The 16,583-nt window shown below is 44.4% G+C and overlaps 1 protein-coding gene across 2 annotated transcripts in view; it reads left to right on the top strand.

Annotated features, from left to right (window-relative positions):
* The window catches only part of GPR107 (G protein-coupled receptor 107), an 84,841-nt gene that overhangs the window by 25,413 nt on the left and 42,845 nt on the right, over nucleotides 1-16,583 (top strand). For both annotated transcript variants that reach the window (XM_045373932.2, XM_045373931.2), the window contains exons 6-9: nucleotides 1,784-1,821; nucleotides 4,776-4,832; nucleotides 9,370-9,477; nucleotides 10,733-10,866. In XM_045373932.2, coding sequence (XP_045229867.2) covers nucleotides 1,784-1,821; nucleotides 4,776-4,832; nucleotides 9,370-9,477; nucleotides 10,733-10,866 — 337 coding nt within the window. The remainder of the gene's footprint in view (nucleotides 1-1,783; nucleotides 1,822-4,775; nucleotides 4,833-9,369; nucleotides 9,478-10,732; nucleotides 10,867-16,583) is intronic.

The raw sequence follows: 16,583 nt of genomic DNA, 5'->3' as shown, positions 1-16,583 counted from the left end.
AGCCAGACGTGGTGGCATGCGCCTGTAGTCCCAACTATTGAGGAGGCTGAGGCAAGAGAATTTCTTGAACCCAGGAGACGGAGGCTGCAGTGAGCCAAGATTGTGCCACTGCACTCCAGCCTGGGTGACAGAATGAGAACCTGTCTCAAAAACAACCACCACCACCGAAAACAACAACAACAACAACAACAAAAGAAAAGGTTGAATTGTCTAATTGGCTCACAGTTCTGCAGGCTATACAAAGCATGGCGCCGGAATCTATTCCTGGTGAGGGCCTCAGGAAACTTCCAATAATGGCAGAAGGCAAGAGGGGGCAGGCAGGTCACATGGTGAGAACAGGAGCAAGAGGGAGTGGGGAGGTACCACACTTTTTTAAAACAACCAGATCATGCCTGAACTTGGAGCAAGAACTCACACATTACCACAAGGAGGGCACCAAGCCATTCATGAGGGATATGCCCTCGTGACTCAGTATCTCACACTAGGCCTCACATTCAACACTGGGGATTACCTTTCCACATGAGATTTGGAGGGGACAGACATCCAAACTATGTTACTCAGTCTGTCCAGCTTGACTGCAGTTAAAAACAGAAAGACTGCATTTGTGCGACGGTGTAGGTTAGTGCCTGTGCACCATCTCCTTCTTGTCTAGGTTCTTTGTGCTCATATCACCATTCTCTGGGAAGAAAATATTCTTTTCTTTCTTTTTATTCTCTTTCTTCCTGCGGGGAGCTTGAAGTCCAGTCTTTCCCACAAAGAATATCTTTTTTTGTTTTGTTTTGAGACGGAGTCTCACTCTGTCGCCCAGGCTGGAGTGCGGTGGCGCGATCTTGGCTCACCACAAGCTCCACCTCCTGGGTTCACGCGATTCTCCTGCCTCAGCCTCCTGAGTAACTGGGACTACAGGCGCCCGCCACCATGCAGATCTCCTGACCTCATGATCCACCCACCTCAGCCTCCCAAAGTGCTGGGATTACAGGCATGAGCCACTGCGCCCGGCCCAAGAATATCTTAAGTGAAAACAAGATAGATGCCCACTCTGTTCCATGAAAGAAGCCATTAGCAATCTTCTTGCTGTAGGGAAGAAAGTATCGTTATGCTAATATTACTTGCTATTAACTTTTTCAAGTGTGTAAATGTATCTCATGTTTTTCTTTTTGAGATGGAGTCTCGCTCTGTCACCCAGGCTGGAGTGCAGTGGTATGATCTCAGCTCACTGCAACCTACACCTTCTGGGTTCAAGGGATTCTCCTGTGTCAGCCTCCCAAGTAGCTGGAATTACAGGCATGCACCACCACATCTGGCTAATTTTTGTATTTTTAGTAGAGATGGGGGTTCACCATGTTGGCCAGGCTGGTCTCAAACTCCTGACCTCAGGTGATCCAACTGCCTCGGCCTCCCAAAGTGCTGGGATTACAGGCGTGAGCCACCGCTCCTGGCCTTTTTCTTAAAAATTATGTTTTCAAATGTGATTACTTAGAAAATTAGGAAGGGCATTCCATGTGGCCTCTCTGGCAATAACATATGCTAGAATATCCAGAAATGAATTCTGTTGTTACTATTATCAGTTAGTAGATACCATTTATAATATAACAAGGTCTGATTTGCTGCTTCAGCAGTACAAGAATTATGTTTTGGGACCTGAGGAAATGGCAGTCCCCAAGATTATTTTGTTTAATTATTTGATATTAGACAAGCTGGAGTCTCATAAAATGATACTGTAATATATATATGTATCCGTAAGTTGAGTCATGCAGTGTTTTTTGAATGTTTCTGCTTCTAGATGGTGGAAAGTCTAAAAGAAGTACAGTGGATTCAAAGGTAAGAACTAACCACCCTTTTGTGCTGAGCTTTCCTGGATATGTGTGTACATGTGTGTGTTGTATGCATGTGTGTGTGTGTATTGATATATATACATGCATGCATGCACAAACACATACATAAACAGTCGTCCCTTGGTGTCCACAGGGGATTGGTTACAGGAACCCTAGTGAATATCAAAATCAGTGGATGTTCATGTCTCTTATATGAAATGGTATAGTATGTACACATAACGTACACACATCCTCCTGTGTACTTTAAATCATCTCTGGAGTACTCATGATACCTAACACAATGTAAACGCTGTATAAATAGTTGTGACACTGTGTTGGTTTTTTATTTGTGTTATTTATTACTATTACTTTTTAATCTTACTGTAAAAAATACTTTTGGTTGGCAGTTGGTTCAATCTGCAGATGTAGAACCTGCAATACAGAGATCTTATATATGTGTGTGTGTGTATATATGTGTATATGTATGTATATATGTGTATATATGTGTGTATATTTGTGTATATGTGTATATATGTATATATGTATATGTACACACACATACACACACACGCACGTCTCATCTACAGGGGCCAGATGCGGTGGTTCATGCCGTAATCCCAGCACATTGGGAGGCTGAGGTCAGGGGATCACAGCACTTTGGGAGGCTGAGGTCAGGAGTTCAAGACCAGACTGGCCAACATGGTGAAACCCTATCTCTACTAAAAATACAAAAATTAGTTGGGCTTGGTGGTGCATTCTTGTAATCCCAGCTACTTGGGAGACTAAGGAAGGAGAATCACTTGAACCTGGGAGGCAGAGGCTGCAGTGAGCCAAGATCACGCTACTGCACTTCAGCCTGGGTGACAGAGTGAGACTGTCTCAAAAAAAGTTTAAAAAAATAAAAACAAAAAAAAAATCTACAGGGAATTGTCTCCCATTTTGGGGGAGAGCATTGACATACTGAAACAATTTCAAAGGAAAATTGATTCCTGGCTAGGCATGGTGGCTTGTGCCTGTAATCCCAGCACTTTGGGAGGCTGAGGTGGGTGGATTGATTGAGCCCGGGAGTTCAAGACCACCCTGGGTTACATGACGAAACCTTGTCTCTACAAAAAAATAGAGAATTAGTGGGTGTGGTGGTATGCGCCTGTGGTCCCAGCTGCTCTGGAGGCTGAGGTGGAAGGATCACCTGAACCTGGGAGGCTGAGGCTACAGTGAGCTATGATTGTGTGACTTCACCCTACTAGCCTGGGTGACAGAGTGAGACCCTGTCTCAAAAAAAAAAAAAAAAAAAAAAGGAAAGGAGGAAGGAAGGAGAAAATTGATTTCTAAGTTGCATATCTCTTACATGATATAGGATGAGGTAGTTAGGGAAGGAAGATACCAAACCATCAGAAAAGCCCTCTGGTAGGAACTGTCACCGGGGCTGAGTTTGGAGTTTGTTCAGGGAAGAGGAAGACAAGCAAGGGGAGGAAGAATGCCATACACAAAGACTGGATGATGACACATGCTGAACACTGGCTCGTTTGAAGTGAAACACACAGATTTGGGAGCAGAGAGAGATCTTAGATAATATAGGGCCAGGCAATAGAGGGAATTGATGGGCAGGCAATGGGAAGTCATCCTGAGTTCCTGATTGGGAAAGACTGTGTTTATTAAAGATCGTAATTCTGGAAGTGGTGTGAAGGGTAGCCTTGGGGAAGGAGAAAGGGTTGTGCGAAGGAACAGGAAGGACACGGTTGTGAGAATACCGTGTTTCGGTTGTTTCGGGTTGAGGATGTGGACTAGAGCAGAGCCTTGGACAGTAAATGACTGGGAAGCCAGTTAGGGTGATGGGAGGGAAAGAGAGGAGCAGAGGAGTGGGTGTAGAAATAGCAGAAGTGGAAAAACTGGGAAAGTCTTGGTTTGTGGTATCTTGATTTCTCCTTGAGGGGGACATCTAAATGGTGATGTTTTGTCTTAACAGCTTTGTTGAAGTATAATTGACCTAAAATAAACTGTACATATGTAAAGCAGCAATCTGATAACTCTGACTTATCAATCAAGATAGTGAAATATCCATCACCCCAAAAATTTCTTCTGCCTTTTTGTAAGCCCCCTGTCCCCAAGCAATCACTGATCTGTCACTATAGTATAGATTAGATTTATAGAACTTTATATAACTGAATTATGCAGCACTCTTTTCTGTTTTATATTCAACATAGTTACTTTGAGTTCATCCACATTGTTGCATGTATCATTTCTTTTCATTGCTCAGTTTTACTGTATATATGGCAATATTTTGATTTCTTTTCTTTTCTTTTTCCTTTTTTTTGCTTTGGGGAATGGAGTCTCGCTCTACCACCCAGGCTGGAGTGCAGTGGCACAGTCTCATCCTCTGCCTCCCCGGTTCAAGCAATTCTCCTGCTTCAGCCTCCTGAGTAGCTGGGATTATAGACACGTATCACCATGCCTGGCTGATTTTTGTATTTTTAGTAGAGATGGGATTTCACCTTGTTGGCCAGGCTAGTCTTGAACTCCTGACCTCAAGTGATCTGCCCATCTCGGCCTCCCAGCGTGTTGGGATTACAGGCTTGAGCCACTGCGCCTGGCCAATATTTTGATCATTTGATGTCAGGAGTGGAATTCAGGGAATGTGACAGGGCATGGCCTGGGTCAGCACCCTTAGTCTGGCTGAAGCTTCAAGGGTAGACACGCTGTCTAGCCGAAAGATTCAAGGCAGGGGGCAGAGGTAGGGGTTAGTGCAGAGGCAGAAGAAACAGGTGAAGAACTACTGCCATTCTCTGTGAAAGCAGATTTCAGACATCTTGAAAGGATAGTCATTTTTATTTTCAGAGAGCTTTTGAAGGTCGGCAAATTTAGAGTTTAAGAAACATGTTTTGTTTTGTTTAATAAATTACTTTTAATTAGCACACTTTCTTTGCCAGTGCCATCCTAAAACATACTATTATGTCTTTTTAGGCCATGGGAGAGAAATCCTTTTCTGTTCATAATAATGGTGGGGCAGTGTCATTTCAGGTATGTATGCTCTTTGTGTAAAGCCTCCTAGAATTTCTCTCTACCATGTAAAAGGGTGATTTTTTTTTTTTAGAGGAATTTTGAATTTAGGAATAACAACTTAGGTATGCCCTGTATCAGTCACTTAAATGTAATAGCTGTCTCTTTAACAAACCCACAAGGTGGATATTGTTACCCATCTACTTATCAAATCGTGAGTCTCTGAAAGTGAATAACTTTGTGACTATCTATTGTAGGTGATGAGGTACAGTTTCCAACCCAGTCCTACTTGGCTGTTCCCGTGACCCCTTTGCCCTGACCCCATGCTACCTCCCATTCAAAGTGTGCCAGAAGCATAGTACTGCATGCCTGAAAGGACCATTGGTGACGATTTACGGTGATGTTTTAATTTTAGAGATGATTTCACCCAGACTCAGAGGCTTTGAGTGACCTGCTCAACTGTCAGTTATTAATTGCCCATGAGTGTTTAGGGGCAGCAGAATAGCATACGTATGGGAACAAGATATTGGACTGGGCCTCAAAACCCACTTACTAGTTGGGTGATATTGGACAACTCACTTCATTTCTTTTTGTTTTGTTTTTGAGACAAGGTCTCACTCTGTTGCCCAGGCTGGAGTGCAATGGTATAATCACAGCTCACTGCAGCCTCAACCATCCAGGCTCAAGTGATCCTCCTGCCTCAGCCTCCCAAGTAGCTGAGACTACAGCTGGAGTGCAATGGTATAATCACAGCTCACTGCAGCCTCAACCATCCAGGCTCAAGTGATCCTCCTGCCTCAGCCTCCCAAGTAGCTGAGACTACAGGCATAGACCACCATGCCTGGCTAATTTTTAAATTTTTTGTAGAGATGAGGTCTTGCTCTGTTGCCCAGGCTGGTCTCAAACTCCTGGGATCAAGCAGTCCTCTTGCCTGGGCCTCCTACAGTGTTGAGATTACAGATGTGAGCCACCTTGCCTGGTCTTACTTTCTGAACCTCACTGTTAATCATCTAAAAATGAAAAATGGCAGGGCGTGGTGGCTCATGCCTGTTATCCCAGAACTTTGGGAGACTAAGGTAGGTGGATTGCTTGAGCCCAGGAGTTTTGAGACCAGCCTGGGCAACATGGTGAAACCTCATCTCTACAAAAAATGCAAAAATTAGCCAGGCATGGTGGTAGATGCTTATAGTCCCAGCTACTAGGGAGGCTGAGATGGGAGGATCACTTGAGCCCAGGAGTTAAAGACTCCTTGGAAATATGGTGAAACTTTATCTCTTAAAAAAAAAATACAAAAATTAGCCAGGTATGGTGGCATGTGCCTGTAGTCCCAGCTACTAGGGAGGCTGAGGGAGGAGGATTACTTGAGCCTGGGAGGTCTAGGTCACACAGTGAACCTCGAGCATGCCACTGCACTGTAGCCTGGGTGACAGCGTGAGACCCAGTCTCAAAAAAAAAACCAAAAAAAAAAATGCGTACAGTGAAATGCACAGGTCTTGTCTTAAGTGTACAGTTTGTTCAGTTCTGACAAATGCGTATATACCTATGGAATTCACTGTCTCAAGATTTCTGTGTTTCCATCTTCTGAGAAAGCCCCTCTGTCCCAAGTACTCTTCTGATTTCTTTTTCCATACATCATTTTGCCTGTTCAACAATTTTTGTATGTTCTTTAAGCTTAGTAACCATCGTTTTCGTCGCTATCCATATTAATAGCTAACAGTTATTGAGAACTTGCAGGATACTCGTTTGCTCAGAACCCTCCAACAGCTTTCCATCTGTCTTGGAGTAAAGCCCAAGTCTTCCCACTGGTCTGCAAGGCCCCTGTGGTCTAGCCCCTGTTGTCTCTCTGACCTCAGCTCCTGTTACTCACACTGTTCTCTCACACAAGCCGCCTTGCTCTTTCTCAGACAGACCGGGCTTCAGGCTCTGCTCTCGCTGTTCCCACAGGCAGGAATGCTGTCTCTCAGAATTCCCAAGTCTTTGCTGAAATGTCACCTTCTCAACAAAGCTTCTCTTGATTGCAGCTCACTCCTATTTCCCTCATTGTGCTCTGTCTTTCCTTAGCATTATCCCTTCCAACATGCTATATACTGTACTTAGTTATGTTTATTGCCTGTCTCCCCCTCTACAGAAGGTACCTTAAGGGCAGGGGTTTTCTCTCTCTTATTATTGATGTATATGAAACTCCTAATCTTGGCCTTGGCCTTGGCCTATATTTATAGAGACTAATAAACCAATGTCAGGCATTGTGCTAAGTGCTTCTATGTTATTATCTTAGTTAATCCTCTCAACAACTCTGTGAAGTCAATATTAATTTTTTCTCTTGTACTAATGAGGAACTGAGGCTCAGAGAGGTGATGTAACTTGCCCCAAGCAGGGGATTCAGGTCCACGTTTGTTTGAATCCAAGGCCCATGTGTTTAACCACTTTGCCTTTTACTGCCTCCTTGAGAAAATACAAAAGTTACTTTTCTCTCTTCCTTCTCTCACTTTAAAATGCTTATTAATAAAATGAGTTTTTAAAACGTTTTTCAGGCCAGGCATGGTGGCTCATGCCTGTAATCCCAGCACTTTGGGATCATGAGATCAGTAGTTTGAGACCAGCCTGGCCAACATAGTGAAACCCCGTCTCTACTAAAAATAAATACATACATACATACATACATACATACATACATACATACAAAAAATTAGCTGGGTGGTGGTGGTGGGCGCCCGTAATCCCAGCTACTTGGGAGGCTGAGGCAGGAGAATCGCTTGAACCTGGGAGGTGGAGGTTGCAGTGAGCCGAGGTCGTGCCACTGTATTCCAGCCCAGGTGACAGTCCGAGACTCCATCTCAAGACAAAACAACAAAAAAAAGTTTTTCAAATGCTCCCCCCTTTTTTAATAACAAAGGAAAGTGTTACAGGATGCACACGGATGTCCGGCACCAGTGCTTTGTGTCGGGCGAGCATCCAAGCACAGCAGTCTGCATGGTGATTAGCAGCTCGTGCTGAAACAGCCTGTCCGCAGGGTTCTTGGGATGCGTGGAGCAGGCAGTGCATGGGTACTTTGCTTTTCTCCGGCTTTCCCTACCTTGGAAAGAAGTCATCATGATTTCTCACTGTTCTGCCCAGTGTCTCCCGGTCTTGGATGGTGCAGTCCGCTCTGAGCTCTTCTGCTTCATTCATGGCATGGGGAGAGTGGTTTATCTACCTAAATACGGGAAGGGGACTCTCAGGGCTTATTCCAACCCTACAGTTGACATTTTTGTTTTGTTTTTGTCTCTAAGGGTCAGGTGCCTACTCTGATCAACCATGGTGATTCTATTGATTTTTAAAAATTATATCTTTTAAACTTTTATATCTTTTTTAGGCTTCCCCTGAATCTAAAAATAGAGGTTGTCCATGTGTTTAGAAAGGTTTTCTTATTGTGGCTGTAGCTCAGGGGATTAAAATACGCATTCACAATTGAGTTTGGCACATGGTTTAACAGATTAATAATTCCAGCTCATGTGTTCTTGGTCTTTTATTTTTATTTTTGCCAGATGTCTTTTTTTCCCCATTTTTTAAAGTTGTGAGGTACAGTATACATGCAGAAGAGTGTAAAGTACTTATATTGAGTTTAACATGTAACTATGAACTGTCACCTTTATGATCCAGCACCCAGGACAAGAAATAGAGCAGTTCCAGCCCCTGAGAAACCTTATGTCTCCCTCGCAGTCCTTCCCAACTCTAGAGTAGCCCCTGTCATGAAAAATGCTACCATAGTCACTTCCTAGCTTTTCTTTGTAGTTTAATGGTTATATATATGTAGCCCTAAAAATGTATTTCAGGGGTATTTCTTTTTATTGGTAGAACTCATGGCTGAAGTAAAATTTTCTTAGGCTTGACCAAGAAGTCATATTCTCTAAGTCTGTCTGTCTGTCTTTTGGTTTACATTAAACTTCATTTAAACTCATGAAATGTATGAAAAACAGAAAACTGTCTAAATCTACAAAATGTAGCCTTCATTATTGTTCTCTAAAACCATAGTTGTAAATTTTGATGAGGAAATATTGATTGGTTTTCAAGTATAAGATGAGCCTCCTTTTTAAAGAGTATTTTATACCTATAAAGAGCAAAATAATACATTAGCTTGAAGACGAGATAACTACATCTTAGGTTATCTTTGAAGACTTCTGCAAAGACCATCACAAATGGCTAGATCTGTGATAGAACAGGCATAGTAAAATGTTCATTGTAGAAGCGAGATTGTGGCTATGTAGCTTTCACTATACAATTGTCAGCTGTTCTGTGTGCTTGAAAACTGTTGTAACAAAATATTGGAAGGGAATCATAGAATAAGAAAATATCTCTTTAAACTCTGCCATGGGAGAGTTGATAATTTAAGCAGTCTGTCTTTATTTCCTTCCATCTATTAATATTCATAATTTACTTCTAAGGTTTAAAAATATAGCTGAGTAGAATTTGAAGAAAAAAGTAAACAACACTTTAAAAGAAAAAATAAAATAAAAAATATATATATATACACACAGCTGAGGATTTGGGTACCTTTAAATGTTTTCTTCTTCACTTTCAGTTTTTCTTTAACATCAGCACTGATGACCAAGAAGGCCTTTACAGTCTTTATTTTCACAAATGCCTTGGAAAAGAATTGCCAAGTGACAAGTTTTCATTCAGCCTTGATGTGAGTACTGTTTGGAGACTGTTCTACATGGATTTTGTCAGCATAAAATGCAAGATTTATTTCTGTATAAGGTTAGATTTTAAGAACACTTAAGAATGTGGACAGACACACATCTTTGCCACTGTGCGGGATACTTCAGTAGAGGATTCATAGGAAAATACACAGCAATTAGGATGTGTCTGCACTTCAAGCTGTGCATTAAGAATGTGGTTGTTTTGGCCGGGCATGGTGGCTCATGCCTGTAATCCCAGCACTTTGGGAGGCTGAAGTGGGCAGATCACCTGAGTCCAAGAGTTTGAGACCAGCGTGGGCAACATGGCAAAACCCTCTCTCTACAAAAAATATGAAAAATTAGCCAGGCGTGGTGGTGCACACCTCTAGTCCCAGCTACTCAGGAGGATGAGGTGGGAGGATCTCTTGAGCCCAGGAGGCAGAGGTTACAGTAAACCGAGATTGTATCACTGCACTCCAGCCTGGGCAAAAGGGTGCGATCCTGTCTCAAATTAAAAAAAAAATAAAAGGGCTGGTTGTTTGCTGGTACTCACTTTTTTTTTTTTTTTTTTTTTTGAGATGGAGTTTCATTCTTGTTGCCCAGGCTGGAGTGCAATGGCATGATCTTGCCTCACCGCAACCTCCACCTCCTGGGTTCAAGCGATTCTCCTTCCTCAGCTTCCCGAGTAGCCGGGATTACAGGCGCCTGTCACAATGCCTGGCTAATTTTTTTTCTTTTTGAGACAGAGTTTTGCTCTGTCACCCAGGTTAGAGTGCAGTGGTACAATCTTGGCTCACTGCAACCTCCGCCTCCTGGATTCAAGCAATTGTCCTTTCTCAGCCTCCCAAGTAGCTGGCGTGCCACCACACCCAGCTAATTTTTGTATTTTTAGTAGAGACGGGGTTTCACCATGTTGGCCAGGCTGGTCTTGAACTCCTAACCTTGTGATCCGCCTGCCTTGGCCTCCCAAAGTGCTGGGATTACAGGCGTGAGCCACTATGCCCAGCCCTAATTTTTTTTTGTATTTTTAATAGAGACGGGGTTTCACCATGTTGGCCAGGCTGGTGGTGAACTCCTGATCTCAGGTGATCCTGATCCACCTGCCTCAGCCTCCCAAAGTGCTGAGATTACGGGCGTAAGCCACCATGCCCAGCTGCTGGTACTTACTTTCTTAGGCTTAAGTGAAAGAGCTGAGATTCCAAATTGCTGAATAAGGGATGATATGTACCTGAAAAGTAAAAATTAATTTCATGCTGGTTTCAGATTGAGATCACAGAGAAGAATCCTGACAGCTACCTCTCAGCAGGAGAAATTCCTCTCCCCAAATTATACATCTCAATGGCCTTTTTCTTCTTTCTTTCTGGGACCATCTGGATTCATATCCTTCGAAAACGACGGTAAACTATTACTTCCTTGAGCGCTTCAACTTAAGAGTGTGTTGAGATTTGAATAATTTCACTGTTTGCTGGTTTCTGAACCTGGAGGCAGTTGGTGCTAAGCAGTGTTGTTCCTTTCAAAGGGCATCTACCCGGAAACAGTATGAAGATTGTGCGGTAGCATTGTGGTGTGGGAGCCCTTTGCATGCCTGCCTTGGTGTCTGTTCACTTCCTGTTGTTCTGTTTAAAAAGTAAATCTAATTTTTTTTTTTTTTTTTTTTTTGGAGACATAGTCTCGCTCTGTCTCCCAGGCTGGAGTGCAATGGCATGATCTCAGCTCACTCTACCTCCCGGGTTCATGCCATTCTCCCACCTAAGCATCCCGAGTAGCTGGGACTACAGGCGCCTGCCACCATGCCCGGCTAATTTTGTTTTTGTCTTTTTAGTAGAGGTGGGGTTTCACCGTGTTAGCCAGGATGGTCTCAATCTCCTGATCTCATGATCTGCCCACCTGGGCCTCCCAAAGTCTTGGGATTACAAGCATGAACCACCACGCACGGCCCTAAATATTTTTGATAGTATGCAAGCAGAATAGACTGTATGAGTTAAGTGTTTCCATGGTGGAGATCCCACAGTCCAGGACTGAGAGTAAACACATGGGTCTCATTCAGGGACTTTTGCTTCTGGAGAGTAAGTTAGTGACGATGAGCACTCCCTGGCGAGAGCATGGAGTTACTGCTTAGAACTGAAGGTCTTGGCTAAAAGCTGCGCCGGGATAGATTCTCTGCATTGACTTCCAGATGCTTGTCACTGGACAAAACTTCTTCAAAGCCCATCTGCCTGGGTTTTAGCCTTTTTTTCTGAAACCCCTGAGGCTTTAACTTCCTGTACTTGGTTCTTGAGGGGAGCAGCTACATGTGCGTGAATTCTTTCTCCCTCCAAGACAATTGAAAACAAAATATTCACTTAGGGAATTGTGTAAAGTGTTTATTATAATGCTCATAAACTGAGTAAATGATGGTATCTGAATATGCTATTATAATATGGATTGATTTAAATTCGTAGAATAATTAAACACCCTGAAATACCTCTTTCTCTGGAGCACTGGGGTGGAAATTGAGACTTCTTTAGTCCCTGGTAGCTTGATTGTCTTCTAATGAACATGCTCAGAGTCTGGTATATTAGACTCTGGCTGAGTTCACTTGCTGATACCCATTTGTTATGATATCCTGTACACCCACCAGATAGAAAGAGTTTCTTGTTTACTTGGGAAGGACATATATAATCATGTTTGGACTAGATTTTCAAGGAACAGTTACTAAGAAAGAATCCTATGGGCTGGGCGTGGTGGCTCACACCTATAATCCCAGTGCTTTGGGAAGCCAAGGCAGGAGGATCACTTGAGTCTGTGAGTTTGAGACCAGCTTGGGCAACATAGCAAGACCGCCCCCTTTGGTTTTTTTTTTTTCCGAGATGGAGTCTCACTCTCTCCTCTAGCCCCCAGGCTGGAGTGCAGTGCCTAATCTCAACTCACTGCAATCTCCACCTCTGGGTTCAAGTAATTATTGCGCTTCAGCCTCCAAAGTAGGTGGGATTACAGGCATGTGCCAACACACTCAGCCAATTGTTATATTTTTAGTAGAGATGGGGTTTCACCATGTTGACCAGGCTGGTCTTGAACTGCTGACCTCGGGTAATTCACCTGGCTCGGTCTCCCAAAGTGCTAGGATTATAGGCATGAGCCACCACACCTGGCCCAGCAAGACCCCATTTCTACAAACAAATTTTAAAATTATCCAGTCGTGGACTGGGAGCGGTGGCTAATGCCTGTAATCCCAGCACTTTGGGAGGCCGAGGCGGGCGGATCATGAGGTCAGGAGATTGAGACCATACTGGCTAACACAGTGAAACCCCATCTCTATTAAAAATACAAAAAATTAGCTGGGCATGGTGGTTGGTGCCTATAGTCCCAGCTACTCAGGAAGCTGAGGCAGGAGAATGGTGTGAACCCGGGAGGCGGAGCTTGCAGTGAGCTGAGACTGTGCCACTGCATAAAATAAAAAAATAATAAAAAGTTATCCAGTTGGCTGGGCGCTGTGGCTCACACCTGTAATCCCAGCACTTTGGAACGCCGAGGCGGGTGGATCCCGAGGTCAGGAGATCGAGACCATCCTGGCTAATACAGTGAAACCCCGTCTCTACTAAAAATGCCAAAAATTAGCCGGGCGTGGCAGTGGGTGCCTGTAGTCCCAGCTACTTGGGAGGCTGAGGCAGGAGAATGGCGTGAACTCGGGAGGCGGAGCTTGCAGTGATTTGAGATCATGCCACTGCACTGCAGCCTGGGCAACTGAGTGAGACTCTGTCTCAAAAAAAAAAAAAAAAAAAAGTTATCCAGTTATGGTGGTGCACACCTGTAGTGCTCACTACTTGGGAGGCTGAGGTGGGAGGATTGCTTGAGCCCAAGGGTTGGAGGCTGCAGTGAGCTATGTTTGTGCCACTGCATTCCAGCTTGGGACACAGAGTAAGACTCTGTCTCAAAGAAAGAAAGAGAGAGACGCAGATGGAAGGAGGGAAGGTTATAAAACTTTAGGCCATAAAAGTTTTTGGGTGTGTTTTGTTTTGTTTTGTTTTGTTTTGTTTTTGAGACACAGTCTTTTTTTTTTTTTTTTTTTTTTTTGAGACAGAGTCTCGCTCTGCCGCTGGGGCTGGAGTGCAGTGGCCGGATCTCAGCTCACTGCAAGCTCGGCCTCCCGGGTTTACGCCATTCTCCTGCCTCAGCCTCCCGAGTAGCTGGGACTACAGGCGCCCGCCACCTCGCCCGGCTAGTTTTTTGTATTTTTAGTAGAGACGGGGTTTCACTGTGTTAGCCAGGATGGTCTCGATCTCTTGACCTCGTGATCCGCCCGTCTCAGCCTCCCAAAGTGCTGGGATTACAGGCTTGAGCCACCGCGCCCGGCCTGAGACACAGTCTTGACTGTCGCCCAGGCTGGAGTACAGTGGCGAGATCTCAGCTCACCGCAACCTCTGTCCCCCAGGTTCAAGCAATTCTCTTGCCTCAACCTCCCAAGTAGCTGGGATTACAGGTGCCCGCCACCATGCATGGCTAATTTTTGCATTTTTAGTAGAGATGGGGTTTTGCCATGTTGACCAGGCTGGTCTTGAACTCCTGACCTCAGGTGATCCACCTGCCTTGGCCTCCGAAAGTGCTGGGATTATAGGCGTGAGCCACTGTGCCCGACCTCAGTTTTTGTTTTTTGTTTTTTTTTAAAGAAAGTTCTACTTTTTTGCCTTTACTGGAAAAGTAAGAACTAGGAGTCAGACCTGATTTCAGGTGTGAACTTGGACAGTGACTGCCTGTGTGCCTTGCTTCACTCTATATCTCTTTTTTCTTGGCTATGAAACTGGGACAGTAATAGTTAAATACTCTGCCTTCCTGTAAGAGTCTTGGATTCTTAGACTTATTCCGTGATTCCCCCTAAGATAATGTATATGAGAGGGCTTTCCAAATCAGGGTGCCATCCAAATATGAGGAATTTTTTTTTTTTTTTGAAATGGAGTCTTGCCCTGTTGCCCAGGCTGGAGTGCAGTGGCCGGATCTCAGCTCACTGTAGGTTCTGCCTCCCGGGTTTATGCCATTCTCCTGCCTCAGCCTCCTGAGTAGCTGGGACTACAGGCACCCGCCACCTCACCCGGCTAGTTTTTTGTATTTTTTAGTAGAGACGGGGTTTCACCGTGTTAGCCAGGATGGTCTCGATCTCCTGACCTCATGATCCGCCCATCTCAGCCTCCCCAAATATGAGGTATTTATAAAATAGTTTAGTAGCCAGGGATTCAGTGGTGTTTTAATTTCCTTTAGTTATTGGTGGCAAAAGTCATTGTCACTGGTTCACTTATACCAAATTGTGGTAACAGTTTTATTTTTTATTTTATTTTTTTTCGAAACAGAGTCTCGCTCTGTCACCAGGCTGGAGTGCAGTGGCGCAATCTTGGCTCACTGCAACCTCTGCCTTCCAGGTTCAGGTGATTCTTCTGCCTCAGCCTCCCAAATAACTGGGACTACAGGCGTCTGCCACCATGCCCGGCTAATTTTTGTGTTTTTAGTAGAGACAGGGTTTCACCATGTTGACCAGGATGGTCTTGATCTCCTTGCCTCGTGATCCACCTGCCTCGACCTCCCAATATGTTGGGATTACCGGCATGAGCCTCCGCGCCCAGGCCATAGTAACAGTTTTCAATCTGTGGTTAAATGAGGCTGACCTGTTGTGTACAAGTCTCACCTATAATTTTTGTTGGAGTATAGTGTGGTCTCATTTAAGTCCTGCCCATGTTTTCCCGGGAGTCTTAGAGTCAGTTCTGGTAGGCTGGAAACCCACCTGACATAAAGGCATATGACCAAGGCCGCCAGGCACATTTCACTGGCCCCTGAAAGCTGGAAGCAACTGAGAGATCTTTGCCTAATTTATTGAGGGGAATAAACTGAGAGGGGAAACGAGAGCCAGCGTCACCCAACAGAGCTGGGACTGGAACCCGGGTCTGCCTGCTAGTATATATCAGGCCCCTCCCAACTTCGAGTGTAGGGAGAACTAGTATTTGAGCCGAGGTCAGTGAGGCTTGCTCTTTCCATCACATCTCTGCCCCGTCGTAGATGTTCTAACCATGGACTGCAAGTCAAGGTTGCCAGAGTGTGTGAATGAGCACAGCTCTTTGTGGTGGGTGGTTTTACACTCTGGGTAAATCTCATTGGCATTCAGTAGTTCCAGACTATTCTGGCCTTGACTTCCCTTTTGACCTTCAAATAGGTGGGCACTGGAACAGGAAAGTACCAAGGAGGAAATGAGCCCAGAAACTGACATCCCTTTGTGGCACACTCTCATTCTCACTCGGTGCCAGGCCCCTCTCCTGCTGTGTTGTTCCCCTTCATTTCCTGTTCCCTCTCCCACTCCTTCCTAGCCGTGAAGAACTGCTCAAATGTGTTACATATACATTTTTGGACCTTTTTTCTTTTTTTTTTTTTGAAACCTAGTCTCACTCTATGCCCCCAGCTAGAGTGCAGTGGCGCAGTCTCGGCTCACTGCAACCTCCGCCTCCTGGGTTCAAGCAATTCTCCTGCCTCAGCCTCCCGAGTAGCTGGGATTACAGGTGCATGCCACCACGTCTGGCTAATTTTTGTATTTTTAGTAGAGACGGGGTTTCGCCATCTTGGCCTGGCTGGTCTAGAACTCCTGACCTCAGGTGACCCGCCTCCCAAAGTGCTGGGATTACAGGCGTGAGCCACTGCGCCTGGCCTCATTTTTGGATAGTTCTATATTCTTATATTATTGGTGTTGCATTTATTTTACATAAATGTAAAATACATTTATATTTACATGAATGTAAAATACGTTTATATTTACATAAATACATTTGTGTATATGTAATGTATTTATGTAAATGTATTGTAAATACATAAAATACATTTATATTTACATAAAATATCTCTAGACATTGTTGTACATTTTTTATTCAGTAGTATCCTTTCTACGATCTAGCCATGTGACTGAGTGTGCGTCTCATTCATTGATTTTTACCTACTCCACGGCATCCCATGCTCTGTGTCCTCACGTTTGACTGCTTTGGTCCTTTAGTGATGGACACGTGGCTGGACTGCTACCCCAGCCAGTGCTGGCATGAACCTCCGAAGATCCCCTGTGGATCTCTGCAGCCTCCGAGCTACAGTCCCAGAAGGAAGCACACTGTGC

This window comes from Macaca fascicularis, chromosome 15 (genome assembly GCF_037993035.2).
Source record: "Macaca fascicularis isolate 582-1 chromosome 15, T2T-MFA8v1.1".
Classification (NCBI taxonomy): domain Eukaryota; kingdom Metazoa; phylum Chordata; class Mammalia; order Primates; family Cercopithecidae; genus Macaca; species Macaca fascicularis.
Note: the sequence above shows the minus strand (reverse complement) of the source record. Positions and strands in the feature narration are given on the sequence as shown.